This window comes from Pleurodeles waltl, chromosome 9, assembly GCF_031143425.1.
Source record: "Pleurodeles waltl isolate 20211129_DDA chromosome 9, aPleWal1.hap1.20221129, whole genome shotgun sequence".
NCBI lineage: Eukaryota > Metazoa > Chordata > Amphibia > Caudata > Salamandridae > Pleurodeles > Pleurodeles waltl.
The window spans coordinates 153718672-153734806 of NC_090448.1; the positions used below are offsets into that span (position 1 = coordinate 153718672).

The 16135-nt window shown below is 45.6% G+C and overlaps 1 protein-coding gene across 2 annotated transcripts in view; it reads right to left on the minus strand.

The window, feature by feature from the left end:
* Positions 1–16135, minus strand: part of TASOR (transcription activation suppressor) — a 773668-nt gene that overhangs the window by 230795 nt on the left and 526738 nt on the right. For both annotated transcript variants that reach the window (XM_069206460.1, XM_069206459.1), the window contains one exon: positions 5426–6366. In XM_069206460.1, coding sequence (XP_069062561.1) covers positions 5426–6366 — 941 coding nt within the window. The remainder of the gene's footprint in view (positions 1–5425; positions 6367–16135) is intronic.

A 16135-nucleotide genomic window follows, 5' to 3' on the forward strand; every position in this document is an offset into this window, starting at 1 on the left:
GGGCTTTACGGTAAACGTGCCCAAGTCTCACCTGGAGCCCTCTCAGTGCCTCCTGTTCATAGGGGGAGTACTGGATACAACATTGAATCGGGCCTACCCTCCACCTCAGAGGATTCAGGACATTCAGGCATTGATTCCAATGTTTCAAAAGGGAGTGGCTGTTCGGGTCCTCGAGGTCCTATGTCTGCTCGGTCTGTTTGCTTCCTGAATTCTGTTGGTTACTCATGCACGTTGGCACATGAAGGCTCTCCAGTGGTGCCTCCGCAAGCAGTGGTTTCAACACAAAGGGGATCTGGAGGAGTTGATAACGATCTCCAGAGACGCTGCAGTAGATCTAAGATGGTGGGCTGTGGATGGCAACCTTCCCCAAGGAAGGCTGTTTTGCCTCCCACCTCTGGTGGCCACGCTCATAACGGATGCTTTCACTCTAGGGTGGGGAGCTCATCAGGGGACTTGGAGATGAGGGGCCATTGGTCTCCAGCGGAACAGATATGCCACATCAATTTGTTAGAATTACGGGCAATACGTCTGGCTCTCAAGGCCTTCCTCCCATCCCTTCGCGGTCAGTCAGTTCAAGTCCTGACGGACAACACTACTGCGATGTGGTACGTCAACAAGAAAGGAGGTGTAGGGTCATACCTTCTCTGCAGAGATGCTCTGCGGCTCTAGTCCTGGGCGCAGGACCATCGGATTTGCATAGTTGCAAACCATCTGGCCGGAGTTCTCAACATACTTGCGGACAGTCTCAGTCGGCATTTCTCGCTGATCATGAGTGACGTCTCCATACAGACCTGGTTCTTCACATCTTCCGGATGTGGGGATTTTAACAGATAGACTTGTTTGCCACTCAGGAGAACGCACACTGCCCCTTGTTCTGCAGCATCCAGTATCCGGTGCAGGGAGTGTTAGGGGATGCGTTTCAGATGTCTTGGTGCGACCTGTTGCTTTATGCTTTTCCCCCCATACCCTTGATTCCTCAGGTTCTGAGGAAGATTCGCCAAGATCGGGCCCATGTCATTTTAATAGCTCCGGATTGGCCAAGAAGGGTGTGGTACTCAGACCATCTCCAACTCTCACTGTGCCCTCAGCTCCATCTCCCTCACGGGGAGACCTCCTCTCAGCAGGGGCAGGTTCTACACCCCACCTCCAGAGTCTGCACCTACATGCCTGGCGATTGAACGGGGCAATCTGAGTTCCTTTTCTCTCCCTCCAGAAGAGGTGGATGTTACCTTATTGGCTAGGCAACACTCCACCAAAACTATCTATGCTAACAGATGGGCAAAATTTGTTGCTTGGTGTGTAGAGAGGCAAATTGATCCCTTAAAGGCCCATTCGTCTGATGTTTTGCTTTTTGCCCTTTCCTTGGCACAGAAGGGATGTGCAATTGCGACTGTGAAGGGTTGTTGATCAGCCTTCCTTATTTAATTCCCCTATAGTTATTAGATTCCTGAAAGGTTTGACTAACAAGTTTCCTCCCACTCCATTTGTCATGCCTCAGTGGGATTTTAAGTTGGTTCTCATTTTCTTGATGGGTTCACCGTTTGAGCCTATGCATTCTTGCCCGTTGAGGCTTTTAGTTTTAAAAACAGTTTTCTTAACGGCTATCACGTCAGCCAGGCGTGTGAGTGAATTTCAAGCTCTCAGTGTGAAACCTCCTTTAACAACCTTTAATGCTGACAAGGTGGTGCTGAGAACCAGGGTGGCTTTCCTTCCTAAAGAAGTCACTCCCTTTCATATGGATCAGTCTTTAACACTCTCATCCTTTTACCCTCCTCCTCATCCATCAAAGGAGGAGGAAATACTTCATCGCTTGGAACCAAAAAGGGCTCTCAGATTCTATATTGAGAGGACAAGAGACTTTCAAGTTGATTATCAACTCTACATTGGATATGTGGGCAAGATGAGGGGCAAGGCCATGCACAAGAGAACCCTTGCCCGGTGGGTCATTCTTTCCATAAAGATTTTTATACACTGGCAAAGAAGTTTCCTTCTGAAGGTATTAGGGCCCATTCCACCAGGGCTAAGTCTGCTACTTCGGCCTTGGCTAGAAGTGTCCCAGTTGCTGAAATTTGTAAAGCCGCAACTTGGGCTTCCCTCCACACTTTCGTGAAGCATTACTGCTTAGACTCGGAAGTTAGGAGGGACAGCCATTTTGCACGCTCTGGTTTGCAGGATTTCTTGGTTTGAACGGTAAGGCACCCACCTCTGAGTGGGGGACTGCTTTGGGATTCTATTCATAAGGTGAGGAATCCACAGGTAGTTGTATCCATCAGAAGAACAAGTTACTTACCTTCGGTAACGCTTTTTCTGGTGGATCCAATAGCTACATGTGGATTCCTCACAGTCCCACCGACTCCCCGTTGCCTGTCTGGTCATACTAAGACTTATTTTATTATAAATGTATATGCGTTTTTGTTGTTTTTATATAAACAAATAGGTCGGTATTCAGCTGCTAGCCTCGAAGGCACGTAAAAAATTGTGAAACTGACGTCAGCACGCTGGTGAGGACTTCTTATTGCCACGATGATGACAGACGGAGTTGTGTGCGGAGCAGTGCAATTGTGTCGTCCTCGTTGACGTGAAGAGCTAGGAAGAAACGTTCAATCGAATGCTGGCGCATTGGGAGAATTCGTAAGGTGAGGAATCCACAGGCAGTTACTGTATCCACCAGAAAAAGTGTTACTGCAGGTAAGTTGTTCTTTTTGAATGCTCAGCCACACATCAATTTTGGGAAAGAGTCTGGCAACAAATAAATAATATGTTTAACACAAATGCTCCTTTTACTTTTACAAATTTGCTCTGAGATAGTCTTGCTGATGATTGGTCACCCCATCACAATCAAATCATTGTTTTGGATCTACTACTCACTGTTGCGTTTCAGCAGATCACCAAATCTTGGAAAGATTCTTATAAACCAGGCTTGTTGGTATGTTGTTTTCTACAGCCACAGATTGGACAAAGCTTATGTCACTCCATTATCTCTTGCTATCAAGACAGAAATTCTTTGGCTGCCTACCACACATTTCCTGGACTCTTCAGTACCCTCTACATTTACACATGATGTTATATCTTAGTAATTCTTACTGATGTACTTTAACTCTCTTACCTTTCTTTTCCATCCGTTATTGAGAAATTTTACATTTTTGTTTTTTATAATATTATGCTTGTTGAATGTATATTTGTTGATTGTTCTATTTTAAAAATGTTAATAAATTACCTTTAAACTTTAAAAAATCAATTTTTAACGGCAAAAAGTTGAAAATGTACCTTCAATGAAAAATGAAGGGTTGGGTATTACCAATGTCTTGTCTGATGGCGAGGAATCCTTTTAAGGTTATAAATCTGGGAAATTCTTGCTATAGAACTAGTAATAAAAGTAACTAACCTTTCATTACCAAGTATAAAGAGTGTTGTTGAAGATAAGATACAAAAAAAGAGAACCACTGGTGTCATCTGTGATTGAATCTTGAGAGCGCAATTGAGCCAACTGTGTTCATTTGCAGGCTGTACTTCAAAGTGGCTGATGCTGAGCATACTGAAGCCATTCAAATTTGCATGCCTTATAACATCCGCCCTTCTTTACTCAAGGAACGCAATAAACAAAAGTATGTTACCATAAAGTTACTAATATTCATTTTAAAGGGTGTTTGGATAATCGCGCAGAATAGTAGGCTCCACTGTTAGAGACAATCCTTTCAGCAGCCCATCTAATCCCCCAGATCAATTTGACTGAGTAACGCTTAGCAAACTGTGCAAAGTTGTAAAGTATATGGACTAAGGATAGCTGTTTGAAAAGTCTTCAACTTTCCCAACCTTGATTTAGCCTCACAAAAAGCACACCCCTCAGACAAATATACCAGGTGAGTAGCGCGCTTAAGAAATTTTAATTTGATATATCATGCTGTAGTATCATGGAATAGGGCATGATAGTCGGCAAACTGAAAGTGGCTATAGCTGTTGCTGCCATTCTATTGTAAGGTGAAGCAGGGAAAAGGGGAGCGCAGGAACACAAAAGGGACAAGGTTGAATTAGAAAAGGTGGATCTATAGACAGACTGATTTGAAGACAGCATTTTTTTTCCTTTTTTTAATTTCTGATCAAAATGCCCAAAACCACTCCTTGTTATACGATAAAGATGATGTCGGCAACAGTGAGTTAAAATACAGACAGCTAAAGTACTGCAACAAATGGAACGGCTTGGAAGATAGAATAGATGACAGTCCATTTGAGTTTGGAAGAAAATGATGCAAAAAAGTGATGAATATATGCTTGAATTAATATCAACCACTGGTAATTACTCGAGGCCGCCCATCCCAGCCCTTCATTATTTTGCACACCATGCCACCTCAGTTTGGACCAAGCCATATGCAAATCAGTCTTGTCCCAGCTTCAATGGGAACATCACAGCTCGAACATCCAGCTCCTCCCTGAACCAGAACACAAGCAAGGGCTCATTAGACAGGTACAGCTTGATTCTAGTGACACAGTATGCAAAAGACCCAGGTTTGGGCACACCTGTCCCATTTAGGGTGACGCACTAAGTTATACAAAAAAAGTGATGGTTGGAATGCTTGCATAAATCTTAGTCACTAGTAATTACTTTGAGCTGCAACCCAGACCATCATTACTTTGCACACCATGGCACCTCAGTGTGTACCCAACCATATGGAAATCATTTTTGACCCTGCTCCAATGGTAACAGTCCATCCCAAACTGCCAGACCCTCCATGACCCAGAACACAAGCAACCCAGGACTGGTTTTGCCCTTGTTAGGGCTCATCGGCAAGGTACATTTTGTCTCCAGTGACACAGTGTTAACAGGACAGACATCTGGGCATACCCGTTCCACTCACTATTGAAGAATTCCATCCATCACGTTTTTGCATACTTATATATTTAAAGTAAATGAGACCTAACCAAACTTAGCAGCCAAGAAACCAGAGGTAGGAGCCATACTAATCTTCCTTTATTTTAAGTTACTGGGACTGTTACTTGTGCTGCTTAATAGTTTGCAGAATATATATTCCATAGTGGTCAACAAGACATCTATTCTTTCACTTTGTCTCCATTTCATGTACTAAGAGTAGAATTTGGTCCCAGGCAATGACTTTTGAAACGCTGGTAAGTACCCACCAAACTTCAACTGGTGTATCAGTTTAAAGATGAAACTCCTTCTTACAGACAGGAAACAAGTCTCTTCTCTCGCCAGTTTTTACCTCAAGCTCAATGGAACACTGCATGGAACATAAACCCACTCCACAAATCACCAAGAATACCATGCAATTCCCTTAGCACAACAGATAACACACTCACCTGTAAAGGCAGTACCTAACTAACATATTAAACTTGTTTTAAATAAGCACACCAGAAACAATTATACAAAACACATGCAGTGAAACATCACTGCTGCAATTAATACGTTTACCTTAATTTCTCTGCAGACTGTGTTTTCTTCTTCTGTATGGATATAGAACTTGACAGTATTTTTCTGTACATCTTTAATAATCTTTACCAAACTATTAAAGACTTCTGGCTTTAACTGGTTAATAAAATCTGATAGGGCCGGCTGAGTCGATGAAATATTGAGGTTAGTTGCTGGGTTTGGGTTGGTCTGTGATAGGTCTTGTTGCTTGTCCATGTGCAATGTTTGATCTAATGGCAATACTGCTTCTTTGTTATTGATACCTAAACCAGTTTTATAACAGTCAGATACTATTAAAGATTGTTTCTCATTGCAAGAGCCATATGTTGCTTCCACCTCGCGGGGCAGTCCATGTCCATATGATGCATCCCTATTACCAGAACTCTCAGATAACGGAATGCTTATCATAGTCTCAATGTGGGAAACATCTTTGAGGGGAGTTACTGGACTGTGACGTTGAGACTGCACATGGTAATAAGGTAAGGAGGAAACAATACTGTTGAGCTTTTCACGAAGGGCATCGACGTAATGCTGGACTTGAATTTCTGAAGTTTGAATATGCAAATGGTGAGAAAGTTTTGCCACTCTTTCTTGTGTAGATAAAAGGGGAGTGGATGTTTGGCTAATATAGAGAATGTTATTTTGTTTTAAAAGCTGTTGAATCCTTTTTGAAAAATTACTGTATTCATCCAGCACAGTACTCTCTATAATTCCACCATGCGAATGTCTAGTTGCAAACATATGATGCCCTTCAAAGAGACTTTGGTGTTCAAATTGCTCTCCTGTATCATTAAATAATTTACTTTTACTAATTTTTTGCAGATCTAAAACAGGAGAGTAAGGAAAGTCGGGATCTATGCTCCGAAGTCTTGTCATTATCCGTGGATCATTAGGAAGTGCGTCTGCAGGCGGTAAATAAACCAGGTCTTCTGATGATTTCATGCCTGCACAAGACAAATGTATTACATTTTTGTTTAATGAGATGCAATCAGTACATTTTTAAACAGTAACATTCAATAAATGTAAAACTCATTGAAAAGTCACAGCTGCTAAATGAACAGGTTACTTACCTTCCATAAAGCTCTTTCTAGCGGTTATGCCATCTAACCACAGATTCCTCACCTTGAGAATATTCCCCAGTTGCCAGACTATGGGGCTCAGTATGAACCCGGCGGTTCAGAACACCATGCAGGTGGCGGCGGAAAAAAGCACCACCGGCATGGCGGTCTGAACCGCCATATTATAAACACTGGGAGGGCCGCCTGTGGCGGCCCCCGACCACTGCTAGGCTACCGCCAACAGGCAGCCTGACGATCAGCGCTGCCCTCCGGATAATGAACCCTGTTTGCCCCAGGCTTTCCCTGGCGGGTACCCTGCCAAAGAAAGGCTGGCGAAAGGGGTGCTCCGGGGCCCCTGCACTGCCCATGCACCTAGCATGGGCAGTGCAGGGGCCCCCCATGCAGTGCCCGTCGCGCAGGTTGGCAGTGCACCCGCCGCACTAAGGCTTTGACGACGGCTCCATGTGGAGCCGTCTGCAATGTCTGGGCCCAGCAGAATGTTTGTAATGAGGCCGGCGGGGTCTCAAGGGGGATGGCAGTCTATGAAAAGACCGCCAGCATGAATACGGCGGGGTTTCCCGCTGTGTTCATAATGAGCCCCTGTATCTGGAAGTTTTCACAGTGTGCTCCTGCGTGCCACTAGGTGGTGACATATGGCTCTGCAATCGCCTTGTTATGCCCCGGAAGTGACGGAGCACAGCCACACATAGGTGTCATTCCTGTGATCCCCACCTCAAAGAACGGGGAAGAGATGGGCAATGATAAATCTACAGTTAGAGCCACCAGAAGGAGCTTTAGAGAGGGTAAATAACTTTTTCTTCTGATGGATACTTCGAACTACAGATTCCTCACCTTTAGAACAGATACCAAAACAATACCTTTCAATGTGGAGGATCTGTGGTGCAGACTCAGACCAAAAAGTCCTGCGGGTACAAATGCCCATAATTCCCTTTCCGTTGGACCTGGATGTTAAGGCACTAGTGCTTCATCAACATGCACTGACAGGCTTGCGGAGAGCTGGCAGATGTCAAGAACAGGCACTCTGTGTGCCAATGCCGTGGTAGCAGACCTTTTTGGGTCCAGTCGATGGAGTCTCCGCCCTCTTTCAAGGGGTGAAGTACTGCAAAGAATGTTGGAAGGGTGACAGATTGTCCAACCTGAAAAAGCATCATGAGTTTAGGTAAAAAGCTGCCCTTGCCCTCAACACCACTTTGTCTGGAAAAAAAAAAAGTGGTGTGAGGCAGCTGCATCAAGGTAGCCTGGAGCTCACTTATGAAAAGAGCTGACGTGATTTCAATGAGGAAGATTACTGAGAGTCAAAAGATGCAAAATGCCTGTGTGTATTGGCTAAAAGAAGGTACACATAAGGAAAGTAAGGACTAAAATAAGATCCCACTGTTTTGGGAGGGAACATGTTTGTCCGATATTTAATAAACATCATCACAGCTGGTGATTTAAACGAGGGCGGTTGACCCTGCAAACGTAAAAAGGCCAAATGAACCAGCAAATAACCTTTAATTGAGCCAACTGCAAGACCATCCTGGGCCAGATTTAAAACCAAGAAAACATTGGACACTTTGGCTTATAAGGGATCTGTGTTGCAGACTCCACAGCAGGCTATAAATCTGTCCTAGTGTTTGGCGTAAGTAGTCTATAGGGACACCTGGCTGCAAGGATGAAATCAACCAAATAAGTAGGCGGATGAAACGCAGTCAACTGCCGCAATTAAATCTCTATTAATGGAGGTATAGACTGTGCAGGGGTAAGTGCAGAACAGTGTTGGCTGCTGCAACGTAAAATCCTTCTAAAGGGAAGCCTGATGAGAGAATACATGCTCATGCCCAAAAGATCCAGTTAGAACGCTCCACTGGCCCACACTGGAGCTACTAGGATGGCATGGGCCTGGTTGTTCCCATTTTTCTTCACGACTCTGGGCAGGAGAGACAGGGGAGGAAAGAAGTACAGGAGTTCCATGATCCACTCTAACCTGAATAAATCTCCTAGAGAGAACGTTCTTGAGAATTGCAATGCGCAGCAGTTTTGAAACTGCACATTCAACTGACTCGAAAAGATCCGGACACTGCTCTCTCCTTTGCCACAATGTGTCCAACTTCACCTTGGGATGTAACCATCATTTGTGATCCGCAAGATGTTGGCAGCTGAGCTCTTCCATCCTGGTGTTTAAAGATCCTGCCATGTAGTTCACAACTACGGAAACGCCTGACTCTCCAGTCAACTCCCGAGGCGTAACCTCTCTTGGCACAGGACCCAGAACTCCACCCTGCCCTACTTGCCATAATACCACCTGGCGGTGGAATTATCAATGAGAACCAATGTTGGATAGCAGGAAGGCCTTCAAAAATAGGTGGATGGCCGGCAACTCCAACAGATTTATGTGGAGCTGGAATTCTGCCACAGAACAAAGTCCTCTGATCTCCACCTTGCCTAGATGACCTCCACAGTCCATCGTCCGTCAACACCGTCAGCTCTGGGCAGGGAAAGGAATAGAGGTCTGCTACTGGTCAGGCTGTTGTCGAGCAGCATTGACTGCGGATCTTGTGCAGGCTCCTCTGAAACCTGGATGATACCCGACAGCTTCCTTGGTGCTGTGCAACCTGATTTTAGATCCCACTGCAGAGCCCACATATGCCCATTACTGAAGTGGATAAACAGGATGCATGAAGCCAATCGACCTAGAAGCCGCAGAGCCACTCTCACTGAGAGCCAGCACTGTCCTGGAACTGCACTCTGTCCAGAAAAGGCCTAGTTAAAGGAAGATTTTGTGAAGTAGTCCGGTGTGACTTCAGCTCGTTGATCCAGAGCCACAAAGAGGTCAAAAGTTTGCTGACTAAAGGTTGTCTTTGACAGACTGTGGCGAGCTCGCCCTCAACCGCCAGTCATCATGGTAGGGGAAATTGGTAACCCCCAACCTCTGAAGATGGACGCTGGTAGAAAAAGGGAGCAGGGCGAACTGAAAATGCTCCTCTCCTATCTTGAAACACAAGTAAAGTCTGTGGGACAGCATGACAGGCACATGAAAGTAAGCTTCCTGAAGGTCCAGGGTAACCATCAGATACACTTCCAAGGCCGGAACCCTCCCAATAGTCACTTTGGCCAGTAAGGCCTTCACCTCTTAGAGGAAGATGATAAGATGCTACTCTGAAAGCCGCTTTGATCTGGAAGGAAAGTGTGTTTAGCCAGAGAGAAATAGAAGGGCAACCCTGCTATATGATAGATCTGAAGGACCCATCATCTGTCAGATGTGATGGACTGCAACCATGGGAGTAAATGTCTGTTTCTGCCTCTCATCAGGTTGCTTTGTGCCGCTAAGAGCACACTAAAGAGATTTGGAGGCTGATGCCACAGGGGTGAGGGACTGAGAAGAGTGTGGCCTCTGGTAACCTGCATGATGCCTGCTTGATCCCTGCCCCGGGAACGAAAGGACACGGGTAGCGGGCCTGATGTGTTTACGCTAGACCCCTGGAGGAACCCCTGAAAGAGTGGGACTCACAGGGAAACTAAAGAGTAGGGCTGGAAAGTCCCAAGGAACGTGCAGTGGGCTCTACTTTCCTTAAAGAAGAAGGAGCCAGCCTTCTTGCTAAATAGCTGGAACCCATCAAAAGGCATGCAGAAGGGATGCCTGCATATTTCCAGAGAAGCCAGTGGGCTGGATGTCGGCGAACCACCACACTAGTGCCCATCACTTGCCCCAAGCAATCTGTAGAGTGAAAGCCAGCCCTATTTACATAATTGACAGCATCCTGAACAGTTTGAGCCAAAGAGGCCTTAACAGCCACTGAAACAGCCAAGATGTCCCAGAGGGCAAGCACATAACAGCCAACCAGCAGGCCACAATGATCAATCGTACTGGTAAGCTCGCCACAGAGAACATTCGCTTCGAAAACCTCAATCCTTTTTGGCTCACTGTTGGAATCAACAAATTAGAATTTACTGTGCTGGTAGTCCTGGGCCTCCAAACATTTAGTAGTAGGATGCTGTGTAAGAAAATATGGTTTGCCGGATGCCAGTCTGTGGCATCTTGCCTCTTCACTAGTGGCCAAGAAAGAGGCTTAATCAAAGTTCATTACATGAGTGTAAGGGCTTATATTAGGCTGGACCAGGGTGCAAAACATCAGTGAAGACTTTGACCTGAGTTCAACAGAAGGCAGCTGTAGGTCTAGGACCTCAGCTGCATATCTAAACACAATGGGAAACAAAACACTCTCCTTAGTTTGGAGTCAAAGGGGCAAAATCAACCCAGTATCAGGGGAAGTCTGTGCCCACTGGCTTCCTGCAAATCCCTGAGGAGGGGGGTGAAGGAGGTGGCAGATATTCCTCAGTATTAATGTAAGGTGGTGGCAAACTTTAGTCAGAGTCCGAGCCAAAAACATTATGGAGCTTCTGAGTAAGGCTCCACTGGAGAGGAAGCGTTTTGCATGAGCCAGAACATATAGGAAAACTGGATGTGTTGGAGTCGAGTCACAGCATTAACTCGGTCGGGGTCGAAACTGAATCGGTTCAGGGTCAGACACTGGGATCAGCTGGGACTCTATCTCCAGCCCATGCAATGTTGGGACTGGCATCAGTGAAGAAAGAACCAGCACATGGATTTGAGGTGGAGTGGAAGTTAGCTTCAGAGTCAGTGCGAAACCTGAGGCAGGTTTGAGGGACACAGATGGTGCAAGACTGGTAACCTGACTGGAGGTCCCTGCAGATCCTTGGGGCATAAAGGCACCCAAAAGGGAGCCAGGAAGAGTGCCAGAAATATGCAACATGGCCTCCTTAAAGGCTTCGACTTTCTGAGGCATCGCTGATGGCTCTAAAAATTTGTGGTAAGGTGGGACACTCTGTAGAATCGGTTATTGAGGGGGGAATCAGGAGGAACATCAATTTGCATCTTGATAACCCCCAGACTTCTCTTTAGACCAGGAGTGATGGGGTGAGGTTGAGTCCTATTTCAACTTCTTTTGCTTCTTTTTGATTTTGATTTTAATTTACTGGTCGTCTTCAACCAGGAAGAAGACCTGTTGCGGGAGTAGCCTCGAGAGTGGGAATAGGTCTGTGCTCTCAACATGGAATGAGAGCGTGTTTCCCAAAAGATCCGTGACTTATTTCAGTGTTGCTCAACCTACAGCTTCGCCTCACAGTCTAAGATCACTCTTGGGTGCATTATAGTACATTCTTTGCACGTCATGGTGATATGCCCTGATCCAAAGCTCCAGCGGCAGACTTCGTGCCAACTGGTCACGGACATCTATTTCCAACAGTCACAGCACGGTTTGAACCCTGTAGTCTTCAGCAGGGACATTGTTCCCTTGCATACTGAAAAAGAGAATTTGAAAGGATTTGTCAACTGATGAAAAAAGGGTGTGGGACTCCAGATCTGTGTACAAAGGCAAGGAAAGAAAGGAACTGACATCACTGCACAGGGGTGGCGCCTATATGCAGCTCTGCCACTTTCATAGTGGAGCCGGGCCAACACAGACTCATTACGTCACCTAGCAGCACATGGAGCACTACTGTGAAAACATCCAGATCTAGTCTGGCTCATGGGGAAGAAGTATCCATCAGAACTGACACTACTGCTGTGGACTTGTGCATTTTGTAGCTAGCATATGTGAAAATCTGAAATTCGAGATCCAACAATTCATCTCTCAGACTGTGTGACTTGAAAATTGTATCAACGGCCAGGATTTATTTAACAACATTTCATTCTACAACTGTCAATGTGAGGGAGTAAATGGGAGAATAAAAAATATTATGACTATCCTCACAAACATTACTGTGGAAACAGAAGTATTTAAAGGGTTTGTGGATTGCTTAGAGAAGAGGAAAAAATCAGACTGAAAAAGAACGTGAATCCATCAACATGGCGATCCTGAATGAATAATAATGGTAAGGCCACACTGGTCAACAGGGGAGTCTCAACTCAACTATCAGCCAGGGTGAAATAGATGCGCCAGATGAGGCAGTTGCTGTCAGATAAATCTAAATTTGAGTATGTATGACCAGGGATAACAAGAACCAGTTCCAGACAGACTATTTCAGGAATGTGTACTAATGACTGGATGAGATGTGTAGCTTATGTCTGGAGTCACTGGAAAATGATGTAGTCTGATCAAATAAGTTACTTACCTGCGGCAACACACTTTCTGGTGTATACTCTATCTAATCGCAGATTCCTCACCATTGGAATATTCCCCAAAAGTCAGACTGGATCTGGAAATACTTTAGCAGCATCCCACCACGGAGTTAGGTGGCTTTGTACTGCCCCTCGCCGTCGTTGTTCCACTCCAGAAGAGACATGCAGCATTAAGCACCACCCACACGTGCAGTTTAATTTCTATGCTGTCTGCGTCCCCAGTTGCATAGCTTAAAAGCAGACAGGCTGTGACCAGAATGCAGAACTCTAGACTTGGGACTTTTTAGATGGTGTAAAGAGACCAGTTCACACAATGAAGAGGATGGGATGATCAGTGAGGAATCTGCAGTTAGACATGGTATCCACCAGAAAGAGCATTACGGAAGATAAGTAACTTGTTATTCTGATGGATGCTTCTAACCACAGATTCCTCACCTACCGAATAGATACCAAAGCTGTACCTTTCAGGTGGTGGGAGGGTGGTATTTTGCCTAACATGAAAAGGAGTTATCACTTTTAGAAGAAAAGAGGCCTTAGTCATCAAGACCAATTTGTCTGGAAAGAAGGTTGTGCATGGAGGATGACAGAGAGGGTTTGCAGCTCATTCACATGTCACGCCGATGTTTTGACAAAAAGTAAAGCTGTCTTTAAGGTAAGAAGCTGTAATGGGCAGTTGGGTTCAAACAGTGTGCGAATGAGAAAAGCAAGGACTTTATTCAGGTCCCACTAATGAATAATGAAAGGAGTAGGCAGAGACGTATGTTGCAAACCTTGAGAAAAAGGAAAAAGGCATCACAATAGGTAATTTAAATAAAGAGGGCTGAACCAGCAACCAAAAGTGTAGACAAATAAAATGTAACTGTGCCAAAGAAAAGTCCTTGCTTGGCTGGGAACAACTCAAAAAGAAACACTTCAGAGAGTTTGGCCTGAAGTGGGTACATCTGCTCAACTGATAGGCATATATTGGATTTAGAGGAGGGATGCCTGGCTGCCAAGACAACATCAATAACTTCGGCAGGCTGATCAAATTGTGCTGACTATTACTGCGCACCCTCCAACCATGGAAGTAGATATTGTGCAGGCTTGGATGCAAGACCCTGTCCTGCTGTTGCGCAGAAGATCCTCCCAAAGCAGCAGCCTGACAGGAGGACAAATACTCATGCTCAGGAGTTCCAGGTACCACATATCCTGGTCCAAGCCGGCACTACTAGAATGACTGTGGTCTGATTGTTTCTGATATTCCTCAGAACTCTGGACAGGAGAGGTAGTGGCAGAAAGGCATACAGGAGGCTCGAGCTCCACTCTAAAGGGGAATATGCCCCCGAGAAAGGGCAGTCTGGGAAACTTCAACATGCAAATATGCTGAAATTGTACATACTCAGTGGTGGCGAAAAGACTGAGTTAGGCTGAGTTTGTCAGACCTGGCATTTAGAGATTCTGCCAGGTAGTGTACCAAAAGAAAGTCTCCTGGTGTTTTAGCCACTTCCTGAAGAATAGTGCCTCATGATAACAGATTCACAACCCCACCCCGCCTTGCTTGTTGCTGTACCAGTGTTCAGTGGTGTCATCTGTAAGCCCTGCACTAGCCTTCCAAGTGGATAGCCCACAACTCCAGGAGGTTGATAAGGATTCGGGCCTCCATGGAGACCAGATTTCTCTAACCTACACCTCTCCCAGATGGCTTTCCCAACCCAGAAGCAATGCATTGGTCACCATTGTGAGCTCTAGTTCGGGTAAGGGCAGAGTCCTGTTGCTGACCCAATATCTGTCCAGCAGCCACCACTAAGTCATTTGCAGTCTCCTCTGAAATCTGAAAAAACGCTGACAGACTTCCCTGATGCTATGTCCACTGGGACTTCAGATCCCACTACAGAGCCTGTATATGCACCCTAGAATGGTTGGCCAACAGGATGCAGCAGACTATCAGTCCCACCAGTCTCTAAGTCGACCTCACTGAGATACAGGACAGAGGCTGAAACATCCCACTCATAGCCCAAATGTCCTGGGCTCTCCGCTCCTAGGTGAAAGTCCAGAATGGATCTGATGAAAGGGAATCTCTGTGAAAGAGTCAGGTGTGAGTTTGGTACATTGATAGTGAACCCACAAGAGGTTCACCATAGTCTGGAGTCGGATGACGACTGCCTGGGTCAAGCCTGCCTTCAGCAGCCAGTTATTGAGGTAGAGTGAAACTGGCACCTCTCACTTCCATAAATGTGCTTTAACTACCACTAACATTTTTGTGAATACCAGAGGGCAGTGATGAGGCCAAAGGGGGCCAATGAGGCCTTGTGTCTTTTAAATACTCAAAAGCAGAGTCTGCTTCTCATCAAATCGTCGAGATTTGTCGAAGGGCATGTCCATTAGGGAATACAAGATATCTTCAGAGAAGCCCGTAGACCTTATCCAGGCCTCTCTTTTAAGTGTTACACTGATGCCCATTACCAGGCCATAGAACGAAGAATAGTTCCACTTGATATAAAGTTCACAAGCCAACCCTGCCCTGCTTGCTGCAATACCACCGGGAAGTGGTGTCATACGTAAGCACCTGTAGCAGCCTTCCTAGCAGATATCCCACAGCTTCAAGAGGATGATCTGCAGCTTTGTAGTCTGGCACCAAAGGCGCTGGCACTGCTGCTCCAGGGTCTGGTGTGGATTGTGGTGCAAAGTCCGACATAAGCACCGAAGCAGGTGCAGGCCCATTGTGGGTTTAACGTTTCCCACTGGTGTCTAGGGCAGACCAGCCTGCAGAGTTCTAGGTGTTGGTCTTTGCAGTTACTTCAGGCCCACAGGGTAAGTAGAGGTAGCTGACAGTGTGGCAAAGAAATGCAGCATAGCTCTGCAAAACTCATGACTTTGCTGCAGCATCGCAGAGTGGTGTAGAAATACAGACTGCCCTCACACAAGAGTCTATATTGACTCCCATGGAGATAGATTTCAGGAGCAATACCAAAAGACACATTTATGCCCTTCTCTGGAGTTCAAGAATCCACTTGGATTGCTTGTGCTTCTTTCTTGACTTTCCCGAGGACTTCAAGGACGAAGATCTGCTATGGTAATGACTTCAGTATCCAGAAATGAAACCATCCCTTCGATTAGGACCGTTCACGGGGTGGAGTCTTCTGGTGCTTAGCCATGTACAGATTTGCCTTGTGGTCCTGAAAGGCCTTGGAATATATCAAGGCTCGGTCACTACATGTCTTGGGCAGGTACTGACAGAGAGCACCAAAGAAAAATCTGATGAGGATTTGAGCCTTAGTTTTAGGGGGTGACACTTCCCTTGCAAACTGGCAGATTTCAGTAATTTTTGTACAAATGGCTTTATGATGGAGACTAGGGGTAGCTCTGGATCCACATCCGGTTGCACATAAATAAAGGAACTGAACTTTGCACACATGGGTGGCACTTAAATGAGGCTGCAGTCTTCTCTTGTGGAAAAGAACGGCATTAGTGTGGAGCTTCATGACTCCACATACCAGAGTGCAGGAGTGCTGCTAAAGATTTTCCGGGTCCACT